The sequence below is a fragment of the Eschrichtius robustus genome, chromosome 3 (genome assembly GCF_028021215.1).
Source record: "Eschrichtius robustus isolate mEscRob2 chromosome 3, mEscRob2.pri, whole genome shotgun sequence".
In the NCBI taxonomy this organism is placed as follows: Eukaryota; Metazoa; Chordata; class Mammalia; order Artiodactyla; family Eschrichtiidae; genus Eschrichtius; species Eschrichtius robustus.
In genome coordinates this window covers 112,214,985-112,232,225 of record NC_090826.1, presented here as the reverse complement: position 1 = coordinate 112,232,225, position 17,241 = coordinate 112,214,985, and the positions used below count along the sequence as shown (strand labels likewise).

At 38.4% G+C, this 17,241-nt stretch overlaps 1 protein-coding gene and 1 non-coding gene across 2 annotated transcripts in view; one reads left to right on the top strand and one right to left on the bottom strand.

Moving 5' to 3' along the window:
• NUP210L (nucleoporin 210 like) overlaps window positions 1–17,241 on the top strand; it is a 69,714-nt gene that overhangs the window by 23,923 nt on the left and 28,550 nt on the right. The window contains exons 11-15 of the mRNA XM_068540863.1: window positions 1,493–1,691; window positions 3,998–4,143; window positions 8,123–8,344; window positions 9,425–9,598; window positions 15,852–16,044. Of these exons, the coding sequence (XP_068396964.1) occupies window positions 1,493–1,691; window positions 3,998–4,143; window positions 8,123–8,344; window positions 9,425–9,598; window positions 15,852–16,044 (934 nt within the window). The remainder of the gene's footprint in view (window positions 1–1,492; window positions 1,692–3,997; window positions 4,144–8,122; window positions 8,345–9,424; window positions 9,599–15,851; window positions 16,045–17,241) is intronic.
• On the bottom strand, window positions 11,866–11,972 carry LOC137763264 (U6 spliceosomal RNA). Its single transcript, XR_011073806.1, has one exon. It is a non-coding gene; the product is annotated as a U6 spliceosomal RNA (small nuclear RNA).

Here is a 17,241-nt window from a genome sequence, read left to right as displayed (position 1 = left end):
ACTGGGGCACAGGTTCAATCCTTGGTTGGGGAGCTAAGATCCTGCATGCCTCGTGCACTGCCAAAAAAAAAAACCCCAAACATTTCGTGTGGTTCACCTATGGAGCATCCAGGTGAACGTTTAAAATTGGAAATAGGCATCTGAAGTACAACTGAAAGATTAGGGCTAGAGATAAAAATTTGGAGTGATCAGCATATGGTTGGTCATTGAAGCTTTGGAACTGGATAAGATTTATGAGTCATTTTAAGGGACATTGGCAGAGTAAGAGGAACTAGCAAAAGACACATAGAAAGTGACCAAAAAAAGACTCTATTAGTCCATTCAGGCTGCTATAACAGAATACCATAAACTGGGTGGCTTATACACAACAGAAATTTATTTCTCACAGTTTTGGAGGCTGAAAAGTCCAGAATCGAGGCACCAGCAGATTCAGTGTCTAGTGAGGGAAAGCATCCTGGTTCATAGAAGACTGTTTTTTGCCTTAACCTCATATGGCAGAAGGGACTAGGGAGCTCCAGGGGTCCCTTTTTTAAGGGCATTAATCCCATTCATGAGGGCTCCACTCTCATGACCTAACCACCTCCCAAAGGCCCCACCTCCTAATACCATCATTTTGGGGGTTAGATTTCTACATATGAATTTGGAGGGACACAAACCTTCAATCTATAGCAAAAACAAAATAAAATGTTTTTTTAAAAGATATCAAGTAAGAGGAAGTGCTCTATATCAGAGGTCAGCAAATTTTTATTTAAAAAGGCCAGGTAGTAAATATGTTAGGGCTTCCCTGGTGGCGCAGTGGTTAAGAATCCACCTGCCAATGCAGGCGACATGGGTTCGAGCCCTGGTCCGCGAAGATCCCACATGTCATGGAGCAACTAAGCCCGTGCACCACAACTACCGAGCCTGCGCTCTAGAGCCCTCGAGCCACAACTACTGAGCCCGTGCACCTAGAGTCTGTGCTCTGCAACAAGACAAGCCACCGCAATGAGAAGCCCACACCCTGCAATGAAGAGTAGCCCCCGCTCGCCGCACCTAGAGAAAGCCCATGCGCAGCAACGAAGCACAGCAATGCAGACAAAAATAAATAAATAAAACAAATAAATTAAAAAAAAATTTTTTTTTAAGTTATAAATATGTTAGTATTTGTAGGCCACATACAGTCTCTATCTCATAGTCTTCTTTTCTGTCATTGTTGCTTTTTATTTTACAGCCCTTTAAAAATGTAAAAGCCATTCTTAGCTTACAAGTCAAGAAAATTGTGCACTGGTCATATTTTGCCAGACTCGTGTTGAATGGTGTTAGATGCTTTAGAGAGGTCGATTGATTAAGGAATGAAATGAGTGACAGGTTCAGCACCTAACACACACACACAAACACAAAACATACATATATGTTATGTATATGTATATTTAAATATTTAAGAAATGCTTTCTTTTCTTCTAAAACTTTCCTAACATAACTTTCTTGAAAGATTAATTTTTTTCCTCTCCAGATATGTGTTCTGAAACTGAACAAAATGAAAATGCTACCATTTCATGCTGATGTAGAGATTGGCCAGATTATAGAAATCCCCATTGCCATGTATCATGTAAATAAGGAAACCAAAGAGGCCATCGCGTTCACAGACTGCTCTCATTTATCCTTGGATTTGAACATGGATAAGCAAGGAGTCTTCACTCTTCTCAAAGAAGGTAAGAGTAGGCTTTTTATTTTTTCCTTTCTTTGTCTTTGAATTAAAAGACCAATCAACAATTCAGAAACTATGAATTAAAGTCTAAATTCACATACTGGGGATTCCCTAGTGGTCCAGTGGTAGGGACACCGGGCTTTCACTGCCGAGGGCCCGGTTTCAGTCCCTGGTCGGGGAACTAAGATCCCATGAACCGCGCAGTGTGGCCAAAAAAATTAAAAATTAAATTTAGGTATTACCTTTCTTTATAATACTTTTATTTATTCTGTCAACTGCCTGTATTAGATGTTACAATATAATGTAGAAACAAAGGCACAAAAATTGAATAACATGTCCAGGGTTCATTGTGGCCAGACAATATCAGTTTTTAGTCATATTAAAGGCTTCTCTTTCCAGCCTCAAGCTCTTCTTTCTTTCTTTCTTTCGTTCTTTCTTTCTTTAATATATATACTACACCTCTTTCTAAGAGGACTGTATTGCCATTTAATGTATGTATATATTAAATTTATTCCAAAAAAGAAAATACCTTTTTAATAAGAAAAGAATATGAATAAGCTATCCATAAGGATCAATATCATTTACTGTTATGGAACTTCATATTTGATCCTGATCACCATTGTTTTTTCATCAATAATAATGACATTAGTAGCATCTAACATTTGTTTAGCATTTCTATTTCCTAGGCTCTGTTCTGAATACTTTTCATATACTAACTCATTTAATTCTCACAATACATCTATAAGGTTGATATCAACTTGGACTTCTCTTTTGCCCCTGTTAATTATACTATATAATATCTCTCACCTCTCCTCTGTTCTTAGGCTGTCTCTCCCCATTTTTAGGCCCTCATTATCTCTCACTGAGAATTTAACAATATCCTCCTAACTGTTCTTGCCTTTGATAATCATGGCTACCAGATAGATCTTCATAAAGCTCAATTTCAAAATTAATTTTCCTGCTCAAAAATTTTGAGAGGCAGACTTCCCTAGTGACGCAGTAGTTAAGAATCTGCCTGCTGGGCTTCCCTGGTGGCGCAGTGGTTGAGAATCCGCCTGCCAATGCAGGGGACACGGGTTCGAGCCCTGGTCTGGGAAGATCCCACATGCCGCGGCGCAACTGGGCCCGTGAGCCACAACTACTGAGCCTGCGCGTCTGGAGCCTGTGCTCCGCAACAAGAGAGGCCGCGATAGTGAGAGGCCCGCGCACCGCGATGAAGAGTGGCCCCCGCTCGCCGCAACTAGAGAAAGCCCTCGCGCAGAAACGAAGACCCAACACAGCCAAAAATAAAATAAGTAAATTAATTAATTAAAAAAAAAAAAAGAATCTGCCTGCCAATGCAGGGGACACGGGTTCGAGCCCTGGTCCAGGAAGATCCCATATGCCGCGGAGCAGCTAAGCCTGTGCGCCACAACTACTGAGCCTGTGCTCTAGAGCCCACAAGCCACAACTACTGAGCCCACGTGCCACAACTACTGAAGTCTGTGCACCTAGAGCCTGTGCTCCGCAACAAGAGAAGCAACCACAATGAGAAGCCCCCGCACCGCAATGAAGAGTAGCCCCCGCTCGCCGCAACTAGAGAAAGCCCGTGCACAGCAACAAAGACCCAAAACAGCCAAAAATAAAAATTAATTAATTAATTAATTTTAAAAATATAAAGTATACAATTCAATTAAAAAAAAAAAATTTGAGAGGCTTCTCCCTGCCCGTGGACAACAGCCAAAATCCTTTTAGTTTAGTATTAAAGGCCCTCTACAGTGTAACCCAACCTACTTTTTGGAACTTCATGCTTTGGCTTCATGTATGGCTCAGCTAAACTAACTACTTTAGTTAAAATTTCCCATATATCTCTTTCATATACTCATTTGTATCTCATTTATATTTCTATCTTTGTTCATTTATTTGTCAGCTTAAGATACTCTCTTCTGCATATCTAAACCTTTCTTGATCTCTCCAGCTAAAAGTAATCATTCTGTTTTCTAGGTTTCTATAATGCTTATCGTTTTCTACTAATAGTTTAATTTATGTAAATGTTCACCCTCCCCTTCTAAACTATATATGCCTTGAGGTCAGGATCTTTGCTCATATTTGTATCCTCACCGTACATAGAACTGTGTCTTACATGATATATATTTGTTAATAGAAGGAACATTATTTTATATCAACTTAATATAAATAATTGGGGTCTAGTGGTTAGTGTGTGAGGTTAAGAATTTTTTAATATATTAAAATTCTTATATTTCTATAGACTGATTGCCTTGAGGACTGATTGCTTATTACCCTACTGAAGTCATGTTTTTTGATTTGCAGGTATTCAAAGACCAGGACCAACACACTGTTCCAGTGCACATATAGCAGCCAAATCTCTGGGCCATACTTTAGTAACAGTTAGTGTGACTGAATATGAAGAGTATTTGGAGAGCAGTGCCACATTTGCTGCTTATGAACCCCTAAAGGTGAGATATTTCTTGCTAAGGAACTGCCATATCTTTTCACGGACCCCACTATGTCCACTTGGGGGCTTCCTACATATCTGTGATCTCTATTAAAGATCAGTGATATTTATGTTCTCTTTACTTACCACTCTCTTGTTTTTAGACCCACAGCTCCTTCATCAAATCTGAGTATCAGGGAGTTTATGCTCTCATGTTTCGGCCACAGGAATATTTATAAGTTATTTATTTATTTATTTATTTATTTATTTATTTATTTATTTATTTGTGGGGGGGCTGTGTCGGGTCTTAGTTGTGGTATGTGGGCTCTTTGTTGCGGTGTACAGGCTTCTCTCTAGTTGTGGTGCGCCAGCTTCTCTCTAGTTGTGGCGTGCGGCACGAGCAGGCTTAGTTGCCCCATGGCATGTGGGATCTTAGTTCCCCAAACAGGGATCGAACCCGTGTCCCCTGCATTGGAAGGCGGATTCTTTTTTTTTTTTTTTTTTTAATAAATTTATTTATTTATTTATTTATTTATTTTTGGCTGCCTTGGGTCTTTGTTGCTGCACGCGGGCTTTCTCTAGTTGTGGTGAGTGGGGGCTACTCTTCATTGTGGTGCGCGGGCTTCTCATCGTGGTGGCTTCTGTTGTTGCAGAGCACGGGCTCTAGGGCGCACGGGCTTCAGTAGTTGTGGCACGTGGGCTCAGCAGTTGTGGCTAGTGGGCTCTAGAGCGCAGGCTCAGTAGTTGTGGCACATGGGCTTAGTTGCTCCGCGGCATGTGGGATCTTCCCGGACCAGGGCTCGAACCCGTGTCCCCTGCATTGGCGGGCAGATTCTTAGCCACTGTGCCACCAGGGAAGCTCCTGGAAGGTGGATCCTTTACCACTGGACCATCAGGGAAGTCCCAGCAAGCTTTAGATATTCTGCTTTCTTTCCTCTTTTTTACTGAGATACAAAAAGCATATAGTAAAGTACACTAATCTTAAGGTACTATTTATTTTTTTTATTTGGCTGCACCGGGTCTTAGTTGCAGGATCTTTAGTTGCGGCATGCGAACTCTTAGTTGTAGCATGTGGAATCTAGTTCCCTGACCAGGGATCAAACCCGGGCCCCCTGCATTGGGAGTGTGGAGTCTTAGCCACTGGACCACCAGGGAAGTCTCTTAAGGTACTGTTTGAATTTTCACATATGTACGTATCTTTTTAACACCACCTGGAAGAAGATATAGCATATTAGTATACTCTCTTTTGAAGAACTCTGAAAGAAAACCTTCCACCCTAGGGAGAGAAGTCAATCATCTTTTACCCTTTATACTGACAAATTTTCAGCACAACAGTCATTATTTTGGACCCCAAGGATTGGTCCATTATAATTGGGATATTACGACAGGTGGCAGTTCAAAATAAAAGTAGATAGGGACTTCCCTGGTGGTCCAGTGGGTAGGACTCCATGCTCCCAGTGCAGGGGGCCCAGATTCAATCCCTGGTCTGGGAACTAGATCCCACATGCATGCCACAACTAAGAAGTCCACATGCCGCAACTGAAGATCCCGCACGCCGCAACGAAGATCCCGCGTGCTGCCACTAAGACAGAGCAGCCTAAATAAATAAATAAATAAATAAATAAATAATTTTAAAAATAAAAACATAAAAGTAGATAGAGCCTGGCCTGCTTTCTATATATTTGAGTCCTTCAGGAGCTAAAATTGATGTCTAGGAGCTTCCCTGGTGGCACAGTGGTTAAGAATCCGCCTGCTGATGCAGGGGACACGGGTTTGAGCCCTGGTCCGGGAAGATCCCACATGCTGTGGAGCAACTAAGCCCGTGAGCCACAAGTATTGAGCCTGCGCTCTAGAGCCTGCGAGCCACAACTACTGAAGCCCATGCGCCTAGAGGCCATGCTCCGACAAGAGAAGCCACCGCAATGAGAGGAAGCCCGCGCACCTCAACGAAGAGTAGCCCCCACTCGCCGCAACCAGAGAAAAGCCCGCATGCAGCAACGAAGACCCAACACAGACAAAAATAATAAAAAGTAAAATAAAATTAAAAAAATAAACAACAAAAAAAATTGATGTCTACAAGTTCTTGCTGATACATACTGACAAATACTGACTCAGTGCCTCTTAGGGTGAGGAGGCATCCACAGGGAAAAAGTTGTCAATGGAAGAAGCAAGGTAAGTTATTAATTTTAAAAAGATAACTTGTTCATTAATATTTGCATTTTAAGTTGGCCTCATTGTACATTGTGCAGCCTAAGTATTAAACATATGGTTTGAGCATATTTCATTCATTCTCTTAGCGGATGAATCATCCTACTTGCCTAATTAAGTGAAAGTGCTAGGCTGCAGCCCATGGCCATTTCACGAGGTTTTTTCTTAGTTTTATCATTATCCTTACCCTAATTTTATATTTATTGAATGTCCCACAAATCAGATCTCCCCTGAATGAAAACTATCCTTAAAGGAAGGGAAGTAAGATGGTGATTTTCTTTTTCTACCTAGTACTTTGGTCATGTATCTTTTTCTTTAGCTGCTGAAAAATATATGTATGTTTTACTTTTGTTATCAATCTTATGTTTCGGTACATGGTATATAGTTCTCAATTTGTCCTTTTATATATCAGTTCAATTCAGTTGATCTGATTAATTTTGGACTATATACATCTAGGAAAAAGGAATAACTCCGGTTTTGCTTTCTCAGGAAAGCCTTCCATGAAGCCTCTGACTACTTTAATTTCTTCTATTTGAGGCTTGTTTGGCACTCTGTACTGTGCCTTTTTGTAACACTCATTATACTCTTTACCTACTTCAAATCTGTCTTTTCCAGACTATTAGCTCCACTGTGAGGCAGGACCTTATTTTGGCTTTCTATTACTGTATCACCAGTGGGCCATCAATTAATATTTGTTAAATTGAATTATATATACATTTTTAAGAGAATACTGCCATTAGACATAGGAATGTTTAATGTTAATAGTATTCAATAATAAATATGATTGACTAGTTCAGGAAAGAAATATTAAAACACGGTTTGCTTACATTTTCAGAATGATTGCTTCAACTCTATACTTCATTTTGTCACTTAGTCACTGTTGTAGACACTGTGCACCATACAAAAAAAACCCCTACACTTTGAGAATACTTCATTCCCCAAAAACCAGTTTCCTCATCTATAAGTAGGATACAACTCCTCTGTATACTGAAGTGAATAATATCTGTCTTGACTACCTCTTAGGTGAGAGTTCTTTGAGAAACAGATGAACTGTATAGATGTATTATCTTCATATTTTTAGGGCAGGAGTTCTTTGATACTTTAGTAAAATATCCATTTAAAAATCTTATGTAATATGGTGACAGATGGTACCTAGACTTATTGTGGTGATCATTTTGCAGTATATACAAATATCAAATCATTATGTTACACACCTGAGACAAGTGTAATGTTATATGCTAGTTATACTTCAATTTTTTTAAAAAGAGAAAAAAAGAAAAAATGTTTATGCACTTATTTATCAATACTTTTTATGTGCACAGCATTGTACTAAATCCCACTGAGGAGGAGAGATTCTTTTAAAAATTTGGGGTATAAGATACTCTTTTCTCTTAAGAAGTTTACATAACTAGACAGTGTAACAAGAATTATTAGATGTATATATTTGAAGATTTGACATATTTAAATAGCATTAGGGGATAAACAAGTATACAAATTAATGGTAGAGATAATTACTATAAGAGCTTAGAGGATGCAGAAGTGGTTGTGGTCTGGAATGATTAGACATAAATTAATGGATAAGGTGACACATGAGTTAGGCTGAATGATAGGTGGGATCTAAATTAGTACAGAGGTTGAGAAGCATTCCAAATAAGAGGTATAACATACATGTGTCCTCATTTGGGAATTAAGTCTAATGTCATTTACATTATAGTTATATAACCAGTTTTTCACTTTAGAAAACTGTTGAATTCTCTAACCAATCAGGGGTTAATTTCTTTAAATGTCATCAGGCTCTAAACCCTGTGGAAGTGGCACTGGTGACATGGCACTCTGTAAAGGAAATGATATTTGAAGGGGGCCCTCGTCCATGGATCTTGGAGCCCTCACGATTCTTTTTGGAGCTGAGCATGGAGAAGACAGAGAAAATTAGAATAACACAAGTCCGGCTGCCAGCTAAGAGAAAACAGAATCAGTACATCTATCGCGTCCTGTGCCTGGATTTAGGGGAACAAGTAGGAAAATGATCTTTTTCTAACATTTCTTTTAGCAATAATACTCCAAATCTTTTGTACTTCTAGCCATTCCTTTTCAGATTCTAATGGATTTAGTTTATGTACTAGATGGGAAAATTCTAATTATTGATTAAAAGATCTTTTTTTTTAAAGCTTACTATCCTTTAAATGTACACCAAAGGTTTTGGTTTGCTCATCTGAGAATTCTAACAGTTCACCAACCAAATGGTTCAAGATTTTTTTGTAGTAGGGGGCTTATTTCAATCATTTTATCACTGTAATTCATTTCCTGTTGCCTAGACTAGAGGGTATATAGTTTTCCACCTCCAAAGAATGTGAGGAAGGGAAATTTAAAGTGTCATCTATGGTTATCAATTTTGAAGAATGAGTTAGATCTGTGTTGATAAGAGTAATTAGTATATTGCCCTTTATCAGTTTAATTAGTTTTGATTATTTTTAGAGGTAGTGATGGCTTTATCCATAGCTGCACCCTGCTTCTACCAAAACCAGTAACAAAGGTTTTCAGTTTGACCAGGATTGAGAATTTAAAGTATGACTATGAGGCATAGCCCAGCTAACCAGCCCCCAGGGAATCCATGTATGATTTTAACTTAAGAAGAACTGTGCTATAATCAATTGAGCTTCATTTTAATACCTCTAGTGTACTGTATTGTATATATGACTAGCTATTAGTGATTTCAATCCTAATTACCCCCTTTCGAAGCTCTCTAGCTTCTTTTTGTTTTCACATTGTTATTCATTAGTATTTCCACCAGAAATGAGTTGAAACACAAATTAGTTTTTCCACTTTTTGCCAACTGGTAACAAAAGATTTGGTGGGGAAAAAGAACGAAGTAATTGGTCAGTTAGATTTTTTTAATGTTCCCTTTGTTTCTATGATACCCTTGTTTCTCTTAGCACAGATAATTAAGAACTATAGTGTCTTTAAGGGATTGGCCTGATTATAATGTCCAAAGGGACTCTATACTGGAATTTGAATAATTCTAACACATTTAGATTGGCACAACTGACATCAAGTGTCTACCCACAATTATCTCTTGCCCTTGTGTTTTCTTAAAGATTCTGACATTCCAAATTGGAAATCATCCAGGTGTCCTGAACCCTAGTCCAGCTGTAGAAGTTGTGCAGGTACGCTTCATATGTGCCCACCCTGCCAGCATGTCAGTAACTCCAGTATATAAGGTGCCAGCTGGTGCCCAGCCATGTCCTATGCCACAGCATAACAAACAACTGGTGAGTACAGTGTTTCCAACTAATTTACATTTTGTCTATCCTGATTTAAGATAAATGGTCTGAAATGTAGCTTTTGTCTTATTGAAGTTAAGGAAACTCTTTTATTTGTTATCCAATCTCTGATAGTGTCTGAGAAGTGGTGATTCAATTAGGTTAGAGTTGGCTGTACTTAGTGACACTTAGTGACTTTGCTTGTTGTACTTAGGTACATAGTCAGCTTGTAACTATGACAATAGGCAATTGAGAACTCTCTAAATAACTTCCAAATTGTTTTGCTAGTATCCTTCCCTACTAAATCTTTTATTAGCATTATTAGTAACTTATACGATTTACCTCTACTCCAAACCCATATGAGGAATAATGATAAGCAATAACATAGCTAGAAGGTAGGCAACAGGGAATGAGGAATAAATGAGTTATCTAACCTAGAAACTAGAACATCAGACTATACACTAAATGAGGTTAACTATGATTCCAAGCATGGGAAAATAGAAGTCATTTCTTAGCCTTTGCAGAATAGAACAATCCATTAATTATTCCCATTTTACAGATGAAGAAACTGAGGGTCCTAGAAGTTGAGTAATTTTACCAAGGTCATAAAGCTAGAAAGTAGCATTTTCCATCTGACTCTAAAGCACACATTATTAACTTTCTTGCTATACTGCTTTTTTATTATAAAAGAACTTATGAGATGTTGCAGGTTAGGAACTCATTTTTTTTTCAGAACCAAATTCAACATTAAATACTATTATTTGAACTTTATAAATTATTCACTTTTTTAAAAAGCACTTAGATGGAGCAGAATAGAAGTTATATCTATAATGGCATTGTCATTCAATATCTTTTTTTTCATTTGAAATAATTTAAATTTATAGAAAATTTCCAGGAAAAGTACAACTTTTTTCCTGGAACCATTTAAGAGTAAGTTACAAACATGATCCTCCATACTTTAGCATTTATTTCTTTTTTTGTATTTGAGTATAATTAACATACCATAAAATTCACCTGTTTAAAAGTGTACAAGTAATATTGTTAACTAAGCTCTACTTCAATTTTAAAAAGTGTGCAAATCAGAGTTGTGCAACCATCACCACTATCTACCTTCAGAACATCTTCGTTTCCCCAAAAAGAAACACCACACCCATTAGCAGTCACTCCCCACTTCCCCCTCCCCTAAGTCCCTGAAAACCACTAATATACTTTGTTTCTCTATAGATTTGCCTATTCTGGACACTTCATATAAATGGAATCATACAATATATGGCGTTTACATGTAGCTTCTTGCATTTAGCATGTTTTTAAGATTCATCCAGGTTGTAGAATGAATCACTACTGCGTTCTTTTTTTAAGGCTGAGTAATATTCTGTTATATAGATACACTACATTTTGTTCATCCATTTGTCAGTTGATAGATATATGGGTGGTTCCCATTTTTTGGCTCTTATGAATAATGCTACAGTGAACATTCATGCACAAATTTTTGTGTGAACATATTTTCAACTCTCTTGAGTATATATTTAGGAGTGGAAGTGCTGGGTCATATGGTAACTCTATGTTTAGCCTTTTGAAGAACTTCCAGCTGTTTTCCAAAATGGCTACCTCATTTTACATTTCCATTACCAATGTATGAGAATTCCAATTTCTCCACATTTGCCAATACTTGCTAATGTTTGTCATTTTGATTATGTCCTTCCTAGTGTGTGAGAAGTGGTATGTTATAGTGGTTTTGATTTACATTTCTCAATGACTTATGACATTGTGCACCTTTCCATGTGCTTATTGGCCAGTTGTATATCTTCTTTGGAGAATGTTTATTCCAATCTTATGGGTTGTTCGTCTTTTTATTATTGAGTTATACAAGTTCTTCATGTATCCTAAATACAAGTCTTTTTGAGATATGTGATTTGCAAAAATTTTCTTCCATCTTATGGGTTGTCCTTCACTTTCTTTTTTAATTGTTTTGCATTTTTAAATTGAAGTATATTTGATTTACAATGCTGTGTTAATTATTGCTGTACAGCAAAGTGACTCAGTTATACATATATATACATTCTTTTTTTAAAATTTTTTATTGGACATACATACGCATTCTTTTTCATATTCTTTTCCATTAAGGTTTATCACAGGATATTGAATATAGTTCCCTGTACTATACAGTAGGACCTTGTTGTTTATCCATTCTATATATACTAGTTTGCATCTGCTAATCCCAAACTGCCAATCCATCCATCTCCCACCCCCTCCCCCTTGGCAACCACCAGTCTATTAAAAATATGGAATGCTTCACGAATTTGCGTGTCATCCTTGTGCAAGGGCTATGCTAATCTTCTCTGTATCATTCCAATTTTAGTATACGTGCTGCTTAAGCGAGTACTTTCACTTTCTTTTTTTAAACTTTCACTTTCTTGATGGTGTATTTTGAAGCACAAAAGGTTTTATTTAAGGATGTCCAATTCATCACTTCTGTTGTTGTTTTTGTTTGTATTTTTGATGTCATATCTAAGAAACCATTGTCTAATCCCAAGGGCATGAGTATTTACGCTTTTGGCTTCTTCTAAGAGTTTTGTAGTTTTAGTCCTTATATTTAGGCCTCTAATCCATTTTGAGTTTATTTTTGTATATGGTGTGAGGTTGGAGTCCATCTTCATTCTTTTGCATGTGGATATCCAGTTGATCCAGCACTATTTATTAAAAAGATTATTCTTGGGGCTTCCCTGGTGGTGCAGTGGTTGAGAATCTGCCTGCTAATGCAGGGGACATGGGTTCGAGCCCTGGTCTGGGAGGATCCCACATGCCGCGGAGCAACTGGGCCCGTGAGTCACGACTACTGAGCCTGCGCGTCTGGAGCCTGTGCTCCGCTACGAGAGAGGCCACGATAGTGAGAGGCCCGCGCACCGTGATGAAGAGTGGCCCCCGCTTGCTGCAACTAGAGAAAGCCCTAGCACAGAAACGAAGACCCAACATAGCAATCAATCCATCAATAAATCTTAAAAAAAAAAAATTATTCTTTCTCCTTTTTTTTTTTTAATGCTATTCTTGTCTGCTTACATTCTTTTTATGTATGTATGTATGTATGTATGTATGGCTGTGTTGGGTCTTCGTTTCTGTGCGAGGGCTTTCTCTAGTTGCGGCAAGTGGGGGCCACTCTTCATCGCGGTGCGGGGGCCACTCTTCATTGCGGTGCGCGGGCCTCTCACTATCACGGCCTCTCGTTGCCGAGCACAGGCTCCAGACGCGCAGGCTCAGTAATTGTGGCTCACGGGCCGAGTTGCTCCGCGGCATGTGGTATCTTCCCAGACCAGGGCTTGAACCCGCGTCCCCTGCATTGGCAGGCAGATTCTCAACCACTGCGCCACCAGGGAAGCCCTTCTTTCTCCTTTGAATCATCTTGGCACTCTTGTTGAAAATCTATTAACCATAAATGTGAGGATTTATTCCTGGGCTCTCAAATCTCTTCAGTTAATCCATACGTCTGTCCTTATGCCAGTACCATACTATCTTGATTACTGTAGCTTTGTGGTAAGTTTTGAAATTGGGAAGTATGTGTCCTCCAACCCTATTCTTCTTTTTCAATATTGTTTTGGCTATTCTGAGTCCCTTGCATTTGCATATGAATTTTAGGATTCCTTTGTCAATTTCTGCAAAGAAACTAGCAGGGGTTTTGACAGGAATTTCACTGAATCTGTAGATTCATTTGGAGAGCATTACCATCTTAACAATATTGTCTTCTGATTCATGAATGTGAGCTATCTTTCCATTTATTTAGGGTTTCTTTAATTTCATTCAACAATTTTTGTAGTTTAGAGCAGTAGTCCCCAAGCTTTTTGGCACCAGGGACTGGTTTTGTGAAAGACAATTTTTCCACAGATGGGGTTGAGGGGGGGTGTGGGGGGATGTTTCAGGTGGTAATGCGAGCAATGGTTCAGGCGGTAACGTGAACGATGGGGAGCGATGGGGAGCGGCAGATGAAGTTTTGCTCCCTCACCTGCCGCTCACCTCCTGCTGTGCGGCCTGGTTCCTAACAGGCCGCGGACCGGTACTGGTCCATGGCCTGGGGGTTGGGAACACCTGGTTTAGAGTATACACTTGCACTCCTTTTGTTAGATTTATTCCTAAATATTTTATTGTTTTTGATGCTATCATAAAGATAATTATTTATTTCATTTTCAGATTGTTGCTCTTGTATAGAAATACCACTGATTTTTGCATGTTAATCTTGTACCTTACAACACTGCTGAACTCATTTATTAGATCTAATAGTTTTTTTGGTGGGTTCCTTAGGGTTTTCTATACACAAGATTATGTCATCTGAAAATAGAGACAGTCAGACTTCTCCCTTTCCAATCTGGATGCCTTCATTTTGTCTTCTTGCCTAGTTGCCCTAGCTAGAACCCCCAGCACAATGTTCAGTAGAAGTGGCAAGGACAGACATCTTGTCTTATACCTGATCTTAGGGGCAAAGCTGCCAATCTATAACTATTAAGTATGATATTGGATGTGGATTTTTCATAGATGCCCTATATAGGTTGAGGAAGTTTAGTCTGTGGAATGTTTTTATCACCATAGAGTTTCACATTTTGTTCAATGTTCTTTCTGTATCTGTTGATATGATCGTGTGTTTTTTTCCCTTTTATTCTATTAATATGGTGTGTTACATTGATTGATTTTCATGTGTTGAAACAACCTTGCATTCCTGGGATAAATTCCACTTGTTTATCATGTATTAACCTTTTTATATACTCCTGGATTCAGCTTGCTAGTATTTGGTTGAGGATTTTTGCATCTATATTCAGAAGAGATTTTAATCTGTAGTTTTATTTTCTTGTGGTATCTTTGGTTTGGTATCACAGTAATACTGGCCTCACAGAATGAGTTGGGAAGTATTCACTTCTCTTCTACTTGTTTGAAGAGTTTGTGAAGAATTGGTATTCATTACTCTTTAAATGTTTGGTACAATTCACCAGTGAAGCCATCTGGGCCTAGGATTTTTGTTGTGGGATGTTGTGTTGTTTTTTTAAATTACTTATTCAATCTCTTTACTTGTTATAGATCTAGTCAGATTTTTTATTTCTTATTGAGTCAGTTTTGCTTGCTTGTATATTTTGAATTTTCCTATTTCATTTAGGTTTCATTTAGGTCCTCAGAGTTTTGGTGTCCAGAACTTTTATAGGGGTTTTATTACATAAACACGATTGATTAAATCATTGACCACATGTTTAAACTCGATTTCTAACCCCCCTCCCCTCCCTAGAGGTCAGGTTGGTATCACCTGGCTCAAAGTCCCATCACTATAATCACATGGCTGGTTTTTCTAGCATGACCAGCCCCCATCCTGAGTCATCTTATAAGTATAAACTCAAGTGTGATCCAAGGGGTCCATCATGAATAACAGATACACTCCTATCACTCAGGAAATTCCAAGGGTTTAGGGTTACTTCTCAAGAACTGGGGACAAAGACCAGCCAATTTCTTTTATTTATTTATTTTTGGCTGCATTGGGTCTTCATTACTGTGCGCGGGCTTTCTCTACTTGTGGCGAGTGGGGGCTACTCTTCATTGTGGTGCGCGGGCTTCTCATTGTGGTGGCTTCTCTTGTTGCGGAGCACAGGCTCTAGACGTGCGGGCTTCAGTAGTTGTGGCACGTGGGCTCTAGAGCACAGGCTCAGTAGTTGTGGCTCATGGGCTTACTTGCTCCATGGCATGTGGGATCTTCCCGGACCAGGGCACGAGCCTGTGTCCCCTGCATTGGCAGGCGGATTCTTAACCACTGCGCCACCAGGGAAGTCTGTCAAGATCAAATTTAGATCAAAAATTTAAAACAGGTATAAAAGACATTTTGGGGGACATTTGGGGAAATTGAAATATTGACTATACAGTATGTAACACTGAATTAATGTTAATATTCTTATGTGTGATAATGTAGTTTTTGCTACTCATTCTTAGGAAATGCATGCTGAAATATTTAGGGGTAAAGTGCCATGATACCTAAATCATTTGGCAAAAAAAAAAAAAGACACACACACATACAAATATGCGCACACAGAGTATGAAAGTAGAGGGAGAGACAGAGAAAGCAAATGGTGGATTGAGATGAAGTATATATAGGTATTCATTATACCATTCTTTTAACATATCCATACCTTTGAAAACTGTCAAAGAAAAAATATTGGGAGAAAATATGATCCCTAGCTTCAGGAATATCTTACCACCTCTTAAACTATTGTTTCTTTTCTTACTTTTTATTTTAATACAGATTCCTGTATCAAGCCTGAGAGACACAGTCCTGGAACTGGTAGTGTTTGATCAACACAGGAGAAAGTTTGATAATTTCAGTTCACTGATGCTAGAATGGAAATCCTCAAATGAAACACTAGCTCATTTTGAGAATTACAATTCAGTAGAGATGGTAGCAAAGGATGACGGCAGCGGGCAGACCCGGCTACATGGTATTGTAAATATTTATGAATCCTTTCATATACCTACTAAATGGTTCTGCACTAAATATTTCCTTGTGGGTGACAGTCTATTTATCCTATCTCACCTTTCACCTTCGATCTTTGTATTTTTTAGAAAACAGCATAAAGGTAGATTCCCTTGTTTGCAAAGCTAGGGTCTAGAGTCCAACGTTTCTCACAAGAACACAAAATTAAATTAATTTTAAAATGTATTGGTTACCTATTATTTGCCTAAAACTTTGGAAATATTATTCATTTGTTAGGCAGTGTTTATTGAGTGGCTACTACATGTAAGGTCCTCTGCTAGGCGCTTGGAGATATAATGGTAAATGAGACACTCACAGCTTCTGCCCTCATAGACTTACAGTCCAGTTGGGGAAACTGGACTTTAAACATTACATTGTGTTAGGTGTTTTGAAGGGCAAATATGGGGTGCATTAAGAGCTTATAACAGGAGAACCTAACCTAGTTTAGATCAGAGAAGACTGACCTAAGAAAGTAGCATGTACTCTGAGACCTGAAGAGATGGCAGAAAGAGGAAATAGAAAGAATGAACTAAATAAGTCAAGTGAGACTGACTTAGAGAGGGGGCAAGAGGCACAAGATGAGGTTCTAAGAGGAAAACAAGCCCTCAGGGGCAGCAGCCCATCAAGCCTTTGCTTGTTATCACATTTGCTGAGGTCCTATTCTCCAAAGCAAGTCACCTGACCAAAACCAGAGTCAAGGTAGGCCAGGACTACCCAAGAGCATGGATACCACCAGGCATGATTCACCACAAGCTATTAATATAACAATCTACCACAAATCAATCCCAAAAGTAAAGAAGAAAGTGGCACAAAGGGTAACTTTTAGGTTTCTGGTATGAGTATTTGGTAACCATTCTTTTCTTTTAACTTTTTATTTTATATTGGAGTATAGTTGATTAATAATGTGTTAGTTTCAGGTGTACAGCAAAGTGATTTAGTTATACATATACATGTGTCTGTTCTTTTTCAAATTCTTTTCCCATTTAGATAACTATTCAATTGAATAAGAAACACTAAAGAAATAAGATTTAAGCTTTCCCTTACCCACAGGGAGTTTATACTCAGGACAAGTTTAAGGGCTTAACTAGAGAATATGATAGCATAATATTAATATGTATATGATACTATAACACTATAATACCAATAATATGATACAGTTAAT